This window comes from Opisthorchis viverrini, assembly GCF_000715545.1.
Source record: "Opisthorchis viverrini unplaced genomic scaffold opera_v5_613, whole genome shotgun sequence".
Lineage (NCBI taxonomy): Eukaryota > Metazoa > Platyhelminthes > Trematoda > Opisthorchiida > Opisthorchiidae > Opisthorchis > Opisthorchis viverrini.
Window position 1 is genome coordinate 38,375 of NW_008752270.1, and position 13,341 is coordinate 51,715.

The window sequence follows — 13,341 nt, forward strand, 5'->3', positions numbered from 1 at the left end:
TGAGTCACCTTTGTGGGCCGTAAATTGTATGTGTAGTGGCGGCAGGACGAGTCTTGGGAACGAGGGCCTGACTGTGAGCTGTGTAGTCAAATGGGTCGCGGTTGTGTGGAGTGATTTGAGTGCAAGAAAAAAAATAGTTCTCATGGTCCAGCGAGTGGCGATGACCCGTACAATCATGTATGTGGCGAAAGGGTAGCTACAACGTCTCGTAGCGTTGGATTAATAAACTTAGGTAGGCTAGTGACTAGTCATTCGTAGCCTCATTGTCGTAGATCCCCAGAAGAAAGTACAGATGGAACTCAGCACCAGATCAGTGCGACGTTCACAAATGAATTCCATTGAATCTCACCAGCTTATGTTTGTTGGAAAGTATAGGCAAGCCACGTCTAATCTAATAATTGTGCAGCGGATCTTCTGTGTGTTCAGCATCAAACCGTAAGCCATTCTAAACAACTAAAAGCTGAGTTATGTTAGTGGACTTTCATAAACAGATGGTTTAAGCCCAGAAAAGTCTATTCAATACACGGGCAAATAATAATTAAGGAAGGATGGCTTTAAGCACCAACGGGCAAGATCTTCGGTAGATTTCATGGTGACAACGTTCAGTTCTCCATGACTAAGACAACCACATTCCACGGAGAGAAAAAAACTAGCCCTTGACACAATGGCCAAATTGTTGACAAGCGGCTCGTTCGGGTCAATGTTGGTCGTGTTTCCATCTTCAACAAGAATCAAACTGAATTACGAATGAAACCGAAAAGTAAAAGGACCATGCTAACCTGAACAAGCTGTAGCAGATAGTCAGCCAGTTCCGAATCAGTGATGTGATATAAACTGTCCACAGCCAGCTCACGCACATAGGCATCCGCTACACCACTAGCTCCGCCACGTTGCCCATTCCCCGTGGTGGAACTAAACATCGCCGCGGATTCGATTGACGCACTGGCATTCAGACCCATTGCACCAAGCAGCTGCAGCGCGACAGGCACACTCAATGGTCGAGGCCATTGTCGGAGCAAGTCGTAGAACTCCATCAAATTGACACGACAATGCCAGCATACGGACTGAGTGAGAAACGGTAGTGCTTCGGGCAGTTGTTTCAGACAGAAGAATCGTCCTTGCCATAATTCGGTCTTTTCCTGTTCGGACAACTCATACAACGGGTCCCGGGTGACCAGTTCACGCAAGGCCGGTTCATTGTAACATGGATCATCATTTGACACATTGCTGCTTCTGTTTATATTGTGGGTCGGATCATCATTCGCACTGGACCCGTCAAGTCCGCGATTATCCAATAAACTGTCGTAAACATCCTCCAGGTCATCTGTATCAAACACGTGGTTGATGAAACCGGCAGAAATGACTGGAGTGTGAGAAGTTTGTGCCAACCGTTCAGACTTCGTCAATGAACCGGTGACAGTTGTCGCTGATAGTGAATAGGCATCAATATACGACTGAAGGGTTGGACGACGGATGGGATTTTTGACGGGGCTGTGAATGCGTATCTGAGTAGAGATGGGCATTGAGACTATATCATAAGACCGAATTCGCGATCTAAAACGATATGAGTGATGAAAGCTCCTGCTTAAGGAACTGGCTATGTTGTTGTGCTTTTGTAAGAGATGGGCAGGGTATGCATAAAATTCCTGCCAAGTCTCACCCAAACAGAGTCTCCCATTTGGTGTGGACTCACCGGAATAATTGCACTAGACAGGAGGATTGGACGACGGATGGGATTTTTGACGGGGCTGTGAATGCGTATCTGAGTAGAGATGGGCATTGAGACTATATCATAAGACCGAATTCGCGATCTAAAACGATATGAGTGATGAAAGCTCCTGCTTAAGGAACTGGCTATGTTGTTGTGCTTTTGTAAGAGATGGGCAGGGTATGCATAAAATTCCTGCCAAGTCTCACCCAAACAGAGTCTCCCATTTGGTGTGGACTCACCGGAATAATTGCACTAGAACAGGAGGATTGTCCAAGTGAGAGTCATGTGAACGTGAATGCTTGTTACCTCCGTCATAATGTGGCTTTTGTGCACGTGTATTCCTCCGACGATTTCGGACATCCACGTTGCATCGCCACCCCACTCATCTTCGCCACCATCCTGCAATATTAGTCAAGCCATACGTTTGAACAGGTATATGAATAAACCTACCAGATTCTTCGTCTTCTATTCTCGGAATTGATGCATCTCCAACGATCCCAGGACCTCAGCTGAGGACCTAACGAATGTCTCTAAGAACAGAGTGCCCTAGTTTATACGAACAAACCCTCATCAACCGAATGGTTCCGTGTCTTCGTGTTATTGGAAGAGGGATTTATGAACATCATCTCGTTCGCACCATACAATTACTCACAACCTCTGTCCTACTATGATCGAGAAGGTTGAAGAAATGTACACCAGTCATGGGCCCATCAACCGTTCGGTAAACCTACCATAAGTTGATTCTTCAGGAATATCGCACAAGCAATCCCTGTTCTCCCGTTCCTGATTACAGTGGACACCTGAACTCACTCGCCAAAACCAGGGTGGAACATTTACCCAACATTTTGCTTTAAACCCACCATTTTCCCCGAACTTCCATCCACTCTATCCTGCAGCTCCGAGCTATTTTCCGTTACTTAGCATTTAAAGTACAGCTGTTCTTTGATGCCTACGGTCGCTAAACATTTTTCGGCCTCCTGGTACGCATGGTATCTTCCCTACTTTGTACCGTACTTGTGTTCGCCTGGACCATATCTTATCCCTTCCGTTCCCCACCCTTCCGGCGAGGTCCCATCCGCTTGAAAAACTTCCAACATATTTCCCCCTGCCCAAATTTTTCCCAGATCCACTCCACTATGGAATGCTGCTCCTTTTATACATCTCCCACTTCTAGACAGTAGGCGAGAAAAACTAGCGCGACGCCGTGACTCTCACCCATTGACCGATCATTTGTAAACCTTAACCCATCTTCGGAATTTTGTCTACCTCTCGCTACTACTACGGTGAATACCCCACTAAATTCACCCCCTGCTCCAATCAACTCCCAGTCTTTCACCCAATCAGCGTACCTGTCCTTCTCTAATCAGTCATATCAAGTTTCAGTCCCCTGTTACCCAAGATTCCCTTCTTCATTTCCCATGAATTGCTTGTTTCTGGAATCTTCATCTTCTCTTCAACACTTGGGTTAACCTTCACCTGTCCAGATTGTGACCTATCCATAGGATATTCGTTTCCGCATAGCGGAGTAATTTTTCATGTTTCCCTGGTTAGTTCACAAGTTAAACAAATCCAATGAAAAGGACTAGCCGGCAAGGCAAAAAGATCTTTAGGCCTTAAGTCCAACGGCTCTCAGCTACAGTCGAAGAGCGAAACCACAAAGAGGATGGTGGTGGAATGGCAGGTTCAATTCAGCATCACCTTACAAATGTGCTTTTAAATAGCTACCTGCACCATAATAATAATAATAATAATAATAATAATAATAATAATAATAATTTAGCAGTAACCTCCTTTCCGTGCCTAGCTGTCACACCACCTGAAGGGAACACAAGGGCCGAGATACTATCAGGTTGCCCAAAGAACAATCGAGGTGCTGAGGTTGGTTCGAACCCTTCCGGTCACTAGGTTGGCACCTTAAAAACCGAGCTATCTCAAGCCACTGGCAAGCACTAAATGCGGTTTCTGACTGAATGGGTCCAATTGAGGTGACAAACAACGACCGACTGTATAATAGAGATGCGGTCCATGAATGCCAGTATGACGAGCGTATACTGTACTCGGCTTATGCGTCAGGTTCCAACGACGCTTGACCCTTGTCCATCTAATAAAAGCACTGGTGGGGTAGGTAAGCGGAGTGACAGCTCAGTTACTGTGTTGGCGGATTCGCAGTTTGGTTATATCTGTTGCCATACGTGAAACGAAACCAAACGGCGCGCGCCAGTGATGGAGTTGGGCGGATTGATTCTTCAACATGGCCGTGTGGCAGCATAGGAACACCATTACCAGTTACATCATTATTAATGTAATGCTGCATACAATTGGGGTTCCAGTAGGACATGAGCTTGACGGAAATTTGAAGCCCGCACCTACCTTATGAGCCCCAACAAGAAGGGTGAATCCGGTTGTGGGCTGTCAGAGTTTTTTAGCAGCCTTACGAGTAGTGTGTTCCGACTAGAAAAAATACCGTTCAAGGTTTTATGAATTGAGCTGAATCGGTACCGGCTCAACGGATTCATGAATAGGAATCGGCGCAACTTTGGTTCGAAATGTATTGATGATTTCGGCAAGGCCACGGCAATACCGTCAATCATTTTCTGTCTTGCTCACGTTCTCGGTGAACACGTGTGTCAGTTGCCCACACTAGCAACTACGGCTACTAGCGGTCGTAGATACAGCACAGCGATCCATGACGCTCAGTGGCAAGAACATAATGCTAACCACAAATCGAAGAGTGTCTCTTATACGAAGAATCGTTGCACCAAAACTGCTGTATACAGTCGCACAGCGATTACATACCAACTAATTGAACAGGGGTGATCGAGAGGCTAACATATCCTTGGCACTTAGTTTTAGTCCGGAAAAACGTCAACGTCTAAACAAACGCACGAATAAGTACAAGCATCTACCTGGAGGACAAAATCTGGATTTGGGTTCTCAAGCACCGTACCCGCAGGGTGAAGACGACTGAAACGTTCGTCAGTAGATTGTAGCAGAGAAGCCGGCCACAGGCGCAACGTGACCTCACCGGACCGCATGATCCCAAGGTAATTGAAGAAATTCAGGTTCGCCCAACCGACTGGATACTCAGTCTTGAGGACGATGAATAAAGCGGCGTATGAACCGATGGGAAGCAGAGAAAAGATAATACAGTTTTGCACAATCAGTGGTTTCCATTATTTTAAGTTCGGAAGCCATAATAAATAATAATAATGCTGCCTGCCATGCCACCAGACGGAAGCACGAGGGCTGAAATACTCCCAAGGCTAAGATGGCATAGGCTGAGGCCTGCTTCTCCAAATAGGAGTTAAATTGAAGGCAAAACGGATGATTAAAGGACCGAAGTAAACGATAACAGAGGTTAAATTCGCGAAAATGACCACCAGTCGTTTGGAAACGTTATCGATCACCACTGGTGCTTGCAAAATAAAGCGAGAACTCAAGTTTCGACAGGTATAGTTATGGAGTGCAGAATTAGAGAAAAGGAGCGGACAGAGATTTCTAGTTCCCATGGGTTTATGCGTTAGGCCAACCTGCGCATTGTGGATGACAGGTCTGATGTAGGAGCGAAAATGGTCACCTATTTCGTAAACTAAAGGAAAATATTAGACACATCACGATAAATCTAGGATTAGAAACTCAAGGATGTGCTAGGCAAGGTAAAGATAAAGTGAGGGGAAGGATTTGATGACAGATTGTATCTAAAATCAAAAGCGAGCAGCCGCATATAAAATTCAGGTAGTAACGCACTGGAGTTTGTGTGGTGGTTTGGCACTACGTTACTTTTGTCACCATAGTAGATTTTTTAAGAAAAGTGCTTCTCTCAGACAAACTATTGTGGTTGTGCGACAAGAAGCCGATGGAGATAGCCCAACAAATTCAAGCGACTGCACACATGGAAATGGAGCGTGAACTTCCAGACTTCGGATGTATCCACAATTGGCCGCTTCTATTTTCAAGGTGATAGAAACTCGGCTACTGTCCAAGTTGAAAACCAGTCGGACTAAAAAGCACCAGAGATTCAGGACACACGCGGAAGTACTTGAAAGAATGGAGGAAACACTTCAAAGGATCAAATAGGGACGCGCAACCAGCGAAAGTAAGTTTTATAAAGGAGCATAACAACCAGTTCCTAAGTCAGAATTTTATAAGGGTAATAGAAAGTATGCCAGGTGGATGGAACTAAGCAAACTACGGACAAACATTAACTACAACTCACTGTGTTTCCGGAACGAGATCCCTCATCTAACCTGATTAATGCGACACAAAGACGAGCAGTTGGTGGTACGTCTGCGAGACGAATACGGAAATTAAGTGCCTTGTTCCAAGTTAAATGGGTACTTGGCATTTGCATAGTCGTCTGAGGAGGAAACAGCGAGACAACAAAAGGTTTAGCAATGTTTATTAGAAAGTCGACCACGCGTTCAAACAACGGATATTAGGCCTGGTACTAAACTAGATCAGACACCGTGCCAAGGGTGAACCTCAATTCATTTTAACTAGAAATTGCCTACAGTGGCCCTAGCCGTTATAATTTGTTTGCCGTGTATAGGGAGGATAAGGAGGAAACAAGTGCTGTTCGTAGTCCTTGGGACAGAAACACCTAATGGAGGATGTTTGGTCGATCCTTGTAATGTCCGATAGCGTGTAGTCAACCAGTCAGCGGAATAACCGAAGACAATATCGCATTATACTTGACTCAGAAAGAAAGCGTTCAGCTGTAGCACTCTTCCGGTGCCTACCTGCCATGCCACCCGAAGGAAGCACGAGGGCTAGGATACTGCCAGGTCGCCCAAGCCTAGACAGGAGAAGTCGAGTGGCGGAGGTCGGATTCGAACCACGGACCTTCCGGTCAGTAAATTCGCGCTCTAGCCACTTGGGCCGTCTCGCCCAAGAAGAAGAATTGGCAAACTATCTTAAGGCTCAGAAGAGCAGTCCATCTGAAGACTAAATTCAGTTTACTGTGATACAGACGGTAGTAGACATTATCAGTTGTTACTGGGTCCGAACCGGCAAATGTAAAATGAAAATAGGCTGCATGGGGTAAAAACTGTTAATGAATCAATAAAAAACTGTGTTCTCACTAACTTACTTTGGATTCGATAAGAGTTTGACTGCCATGAAATAGCCCAACCCGAACAACGTATGAACCAGCTGCAGCAAGCAGGGACGCTGCAGCTGGCGAAGCGAGCACAGGAGTGCTAGGTGTCGATTGAGTAGCTGAAAGGTAAGCAGCTTCTGCAAGGAATTTCGCAGAACGCACTTCTACACACAAGTAACCGAGTTGCCATAGCGATGAGACTGGTTCTGGTCCTAACTCGCCCAAATCCTTCCCACTCAAGGCATCTTGCTCTATTTGATCATGCGGAGTTTGAGCGAGCTTTTCCAGTTGTTTATAGGGTGAACAGTCGCGAAGCACGTCATCACGCTTCCGAGTCGAGGGACCATCAGTTTCTGATTTCCATTTGTCACGCATACGAAATAGACCCCGAGGTCCAGACAGAGTACCGTTTCTGTAGGATTTCTCCTCTATACTGGTTGAACTACTGATACCCAAACAGCGAACTAAATTTTCACACACGTCTTTGCGTAAAACTGGGCTGAGGCACGGGTGCCGACCTTCTTCCAAACATTGCTGTACGTATTCGAACGACACCAGCGGAGCCGACATGTCAAACAGGTATGCTTGTGAACAACAGATTTTGAGTAAATATGCTGACACATCAGGGGGTTTGACACAGTTCCAGTCGGACCTCATTGTCAGCTGTGAGCAAGTGCTCCGACGCTTATAGTTAATATCGGCCAGTTCGGTCTGAAGTTCCAGCAAACGAGTTAATGCATCTTGGACGGTTGCTCCTATACCTAACTCGACAACAACTTTGCTTTCGTTGGTCTGGTCCTTGCTGTCCAGGATCCAAGCAGAAACGGTTAGAGCTCCCATTTGGTCCAGCATAACTTGCAGTGATCGGCTTACCGCCCTCTGAGCTGTCGCAGTCAAGTACTGAGCTAGACCACTTGGACCACTGTCCTGGAGGAGCTTGCGATGCATATTAGCTAGACGGTGGAATCGAACGCGGGTCCATTTGACCTCAGGATTCAATTCACTGGCGCGGACAATATCGTCATGTGATATACCTGTGCAACTGGAAGGAACAAACAACAGGAAGGCATATGATAATAGTTTAGTCCCGCTACACGAAATAACTTTCATTTAACCATACCAAACACCATACAGAATTTGGAAGCGTCCATTCCGAGGATGAAGGCATCAGCAAGTTCTTCCCCAATGGTATAACATTTAAATCCGGAAACTGTACAGAAGCTTGTGAGTGCCTATTTTTCAGATGGGTGATTGGATGACCTTCGCCGATTGAGAACACAACCTTACAAAGCTGAGTTCCTCATTAGAAGATTCTTGGATGCCAGTGAGTATTTAGTATGTTACCTTACAACATCGAACAAAAGTAAGTGCAACGGGCTTCCTAAGGCATATGGCTGACATTTGACCGAAATTCAAAGCGTTTTGTTGCCAGGGTACCACAGACCATCTATGGCCAGTTTGGTTCCTTGTACGAGATTCTTTTAAGCACCCAATTGGCCAAAATATCAAACTAACTCCACTAAAGTTCCACCTATATTTACATTTTCACCTTCGCGAGAAAGAGTTTTCTTCACGAGCCCCTTATCAAGAAGAGAGCGGAAGTGACGGAAAAATAGTGGTCAACTGACTGATGTTGATAAACTTTGTCTCAACAGAAATCCACGCGCGCCGGAAGGATACACAAGCGGAAGAACTTAGGCTTAAGGGTAATCGATCGAGTGCTTGGGGACCCAGTGGAAGATGTGAGTCCGGGAAATAATGCTAAAAGTGGTATCTCCGTCGCATTCACTCGCATTTCGTCAACTGACTGTTGATCTGTTCGCCGAGTTAGGAAACTGACTAGAAAACGATTCGTTACCATTCGAGGAGACATCATCAGGGCGTAGTAGACTAGGTGGTGGCCCAGTCGAGCAGTCAATGGCGCTCATGGATTAAAGCTGTCGCCTTCAATGCGTAGCTACCCAATCTCCGAACAAACTGAACATGTCATCGCCAGGTTGTATGTCCTACGTTATCCCATTTTCCGGTGGTCGAAATAGTAGAAGTTGGAATCAATGTGCCTACGGTACATGGTTTATAGCTGACAAATTGAAAGCGCCTTAAAGCGCCAATCTGACTGGCTGCTCATAATTCATCTCAGCCCTTGTGCTTCCTGCGGGTGGCAGAGCAGCCATGCATCGAAAGTACGTTTCAGTAGAACCATCATTTCATCATCAGGTCATCTCACTCGGAACTCGATTGGCCCATTCCTGCACCGTCGTTGCGCTTTCCTGTTGTTTGATGGATCGAATGTATACCTCTCATTCCTAGTAGCCTACTGTCTCCATCCCGAGTAATCCATTCCAACCTGCAGTTTATCTTCGTTTGGCCTGATCTGCGGGTGTTTACAACTCCTCCCTGCAGAGTTCCAATTATTTCGGCCCATTTGGTTTTCAGACTTGTTGATCCTTGAGGAGAGCTGCACATTCCGGTTCAATTGATTTGCCATTTTAATTTGGACGTCTTTTGTTGTGGTTCTTCTGGATTCCCCCTTGGTTCCTACTACAGCTTAGAGTTTGACGGCTCTGGATTTCCTTCGTCCTCAGTTAGATTGGGCGGATATCGGTGCGCCTGTTTACTAGCCAATCAATGAGGTGCCACCTCCATAAAAATTCACCTTATTTCTTTGTTGTTGCTTAGCCCAGTATGCTGACGGTGTTTCAGCTGAATTCACTTCCTTCCCGGGCTTCACGTCCAGAGACACGATATGTTGATCGACGGAGTCGTCGTCTCGCGACAAACAGGAACAACGCTAACGAACAACATGGAGGTAACTTTGGAAACTAGAAGGTAATATGTACTCACAATAGTCCACACCTTCGGGGGAGGCAGTATTGCTCAACACACATGGTAGACAACGATGGAACATTGCCAATTTGTAGGATAAATATAGATCTTCACAAACTATACACGCTCGAGCCGAAGGGGTCATCATCTGAATGAAATCACTGTAGATTTATGGGATCATACTCTGCAAATTAATAGATCGTTTGAACAAAAGAAAGCATCTTGTAGCGTCCTGCGGCAGACCAACGCTAAGTGCTAACTTTCTTGTTAGAACCGCCACACAACGAGTTCCTTGAAGAAAACCATAGTTGTGAAAATCGAAATCAGTGATGCTCTCACTGCTGTTGAGAATGAGGATCGGTAACAACAGAAGGGTGTTCCTTCCAATTTGACTTAACTTAAAACAGATGGGCGGAGTACCCGAAGAACCCCGGCTTACTTAGAGATCGCGGAGTTTTGCATATTCTCTTCCAACAAAGTGCTGTCCCGAGCAGCCTCAGTCACAAGCAAATAGGGCAACAACAGAGGCAGTTCGCGTAACCGCAGAGATTGATCATAGAACTCCTCGGTGTCTGCCGTTTCACTATTTATGCCAGAGAAAATGTAGTGTTCTTTCGGTTGGAGCACGCGAAACAACGGCTGTTTGGCGGCCATCAGCCAGAGTTCATCTTTCGCTTCGTAAAGAGACAGATCTGAATCCAACTGGAAGGTGGGTGGGAAAAATGAGAAAAACTTCATTGCCGAAGGAATCAATTCATTCAGCTATTTTCCCCAGGGTGTATGGTTGCCATGCGACCCGGGTGTTAACAAGATACCCAATCCCAGAAGGGAATAATGCATAATCTTCAAAATAAAAATAAAAGCACTATATTTTTAGAACAGTGGAGAAATTTTCAGACGTCTCAGGAATCACCAGGAGGATGAGAAGCCTCAGATTTCTATATGGTGGTGTAGCAGTCAACCAAGAGTTTATGGTTGGATGAGTTTAGTTTAGGAAATACCACGCAGACATGATGAGATTGGAATAAGGTAGCAATAAGGTTCCCGCAATAGGCCCCTCCTAGACAGGACCACTACCGATGGGATCTTGGGGATGCTGGTACTAGGTTGGTGGGGAAAAACACCATACCCTCCATAGAAACCATAAAATTTCGGCAAAAGCTGCACCCCCACTTTCTACCAAAGATCACTTGTCCGACATGAGAAAGAGTTGATGAAGGCAGTCGACACCAACATGGGTCCGATGAAAGATGATCCCCGGCCACGTTTGGCTGAAAGTGACCAATTGTTCTTGCGCGCTTGACGCTTAAACATGCCACATATACGTGCGAGTACATGACCTGAAATGACTTGCTTGGCTTGGTAACTTCAATCCGCTGATGCCTAAATTGTTGGATCAACGATGAACTGCGCTACCATTACTTCAGCTACACATCTTGAATACCCATAGTGGAATACACACACACACACACACACACATCCGTATTCTCCGGGGGCACCATGGCCGGTCCAGGCAAATGTCAACTAAGCATCGGTCAACTAAAAGAAGTGGATACGGTATAACTTTCAAATAATTGTGTTATTATTAATATAGCTCATCTGTAGCACCCTTTCGGCGCCTAAAGCCATGTCAGCGGAAAAAAAGCACGAGGGCTAGGATACTGTCAGGTTGCCCAAGCCTAGACAAAGAAAGTTAAGAGGAAAAGGTCGGGTTCGAACCACGAAACTTCCAGCCAGCAAATTCGTGCTCTTACCATCTCGCCCCTATGTTGTTATCATGTTACGACACAAATTAGCAAAGCAATTCTTAGGCCTAAAATCAGGCTGTTTACGTCTTTACGATGAATGAAACTAATTTTGTATTATGCAAGGGTATGACTAGTGTACATGTTCGTCACCGTGAAGTGCAGCGCAGCCAACAGGGAAAAGATGCACCTCTTCTTAACATCCTTTTCAGAAGCTTCATATCTGCGCGCAGTCATTTAGTGTGATATGTGCACATGAAATTTGGGTGTAGATGTCCCCTCGGACAAAGTAAATTAGTCCACTAAATTAGGTACCCAATGAAGACACCGTTCCATGGTCTTCGTGTTTATGCCAGAACACATCATTAATGTAATCCAACACGTGGGCTACGACTGACAGGAAACAAAACCTAACGAACTCACCTCCAACGGCAAGATGATTCCATTGGGCAAAAGGAAGTCAAGCTTAACTGTGGAGTCCAATAAAAGTGAAAATGTCCGCTTCAAATTTGCAGCCTGCGGCATGATATCTAAGAAAACAAAGAAGTTAACGTGTTTCCGTCTAGAATGTTCGACGAAGCTGAAGAAAACAAGAATGCAAGTAGTGACGGAGACTATTTCCTGCGGAGGGATAAGTAGGTTTCAACAATGTCACACATTGCAGTAGCCAATAAATAGCGGCCTGGAGAGAGGTTTGCACCAGTGGGAATGTCATAAAAGTAACAATACTGATTATTGCGATCGGAAACAGGTGAGAAGAGGGAACAGTTGGCTTGGGCTAGGTTCGTTGGATGGGGTTGACTGAAAATGAAGCTCAACGGAAGATCCGGTGGAAACGCAGGGAGACCAGCGATGGCAAGCATGTCTGGTTTAGGGAGTGGTAAAGCATCAAAATCAGTGATGCAACTCTTTCAACAGTTAACAGATTTTACGCACGAACATACTGCAACCCCCCGTGGAATACAAACGTATACAACTGCATTAGGCTCATGTAAAAGTTATGTAGAGGATCCCCTGACCCAAACGCTCCGTAATCTCCTTCATATCCCTCTGCTCAATCAAGGGTTGGTCACCTCTCTGCTTTTGCTATTTTGAATTGGGCACGGAAAACAGGAATCTCATCGGCGCACGCAATACATGTCCTAACCAAAGCAGCTTCTGGTGCTGCGTTGCACAACCAGAAACTCGCTTTTTATTGCCTCATTACGGATTAGCCGACAACAACCCACAGGAGCTATGATACTGAGACAACGATTGTCGAACATCTGAAGACGTCTCAGTACCGCTGCTCGAACAAGCCAAGTCTCGCAGTCATACACCAAAACAGCCGCACTGCAGCCTGATACACACGTCCTTTGAGATTCAGGGATACCACACTTTGACGCCATAGGTGTCTCAAATTAGCAAACGCGACCCGAGCCTTCCAGGTTCGTGCATTGATCTCGTCAGTCACAATACAATCAGAACCAATAAAACCTCGACGATACGTAAAACGCTCCACAACTTCCAGCACCTTTCCCTGGATTGTAAGTGGCGTGTCAGTGACTGTACGTCCACAAGCATGACCTTACACTTTGTGGGTGCAAAGTGCATATCAACGGTCAGTTCATCCAATACTTGCGCCTTCTCCGCCTTTTCAAACATGAGAACGATGTCGTCTGCATATTCCAGATCGACAAGGTTTTCTTCACAGGCTATTTGAACACCAGGGTTTTGGAGACCCTCCAGCATTCGTCTCATTATTTCATCGATCACAAAAGGAATGGAGAGAGTGGGCATCCCTGACGGACACCGCTTTGTGTACGGAAGCTTTTGGAGAGCTCTCCGTATACTCTCACGTCCGGAATTCCGATAATACAAAGAACGTTTTATGTTTACAAACTTCCGAGGCATTCCTTGGTGGGCAAGCGTCTCAAGAAGAACAGACCGATCAACCGAGTCGAATGCGCCTCGGAAATCCA

The 13,341-nt window shown here is 45.7% G+C and overlaps 2 protein-coding genes across 2 annotated transcripts in view; one reads left to right on the plus strand and one right to left on the minus strand.

Moving 5' to 3' along the window:
- Positions 1 to 13,341, minus strand: part of T265_11834 (hypothetical protein) — a gene marked incomplete at both ends in the record, with an annotated part of 25,308 nt that overhangs the window by 6,487 nt on the left and 5,480 nt on the right. The window contains 7 exons of the mRNA XM_009178619.1: positions 780 to 1,505; positions 1,694 to 1,762; positions 5,928 to 6,068; positions 6,801 to 7,851; positions 10,075 to 10,337; positions 11,804 to 11,910; positions 12,952 to 13,275. Of these exons, the coding sequence (XP_009176883.1) occupies positions 780 to 1,505; positions 1,694 to 1,762; positions 5,928 to 6,068; positions 6,801 to 7,851; positions 10,075 to 10,337; positions 11,804 to 11,910; positions 12,952 to 13,275 (2,681 nt within the window). The remainder of the gene's footprint in view (positions 1 to 779; positions 1,506 to 1,693; positions 1,763 to 5,927; positions 6,069 to 6,800; positions 7,852 to 10,074; positions 10,338 to 11,803; positions 11,911 to 12,951; positions 13,276 to 13,341) is intronic.
- T265_11835 (hypothetical protein) lies at positions 1,880 to 6,659 on the plus strand (the record flags this gene model as incomplete). Its single annotated transcript, XM_009178620.1, has 3 exons — positions 1,880 to 1,985; positions 3,495 to 3,589; positions 6,360 to 6,659. The coding sequence occupies 3 exons, from the start codon at positions 1,880 to 1,882 to the stop codon at positions 6,657 to 6,659; spliced, it is 501 nt and encodes a 166-aa protein (XP_009176884.1).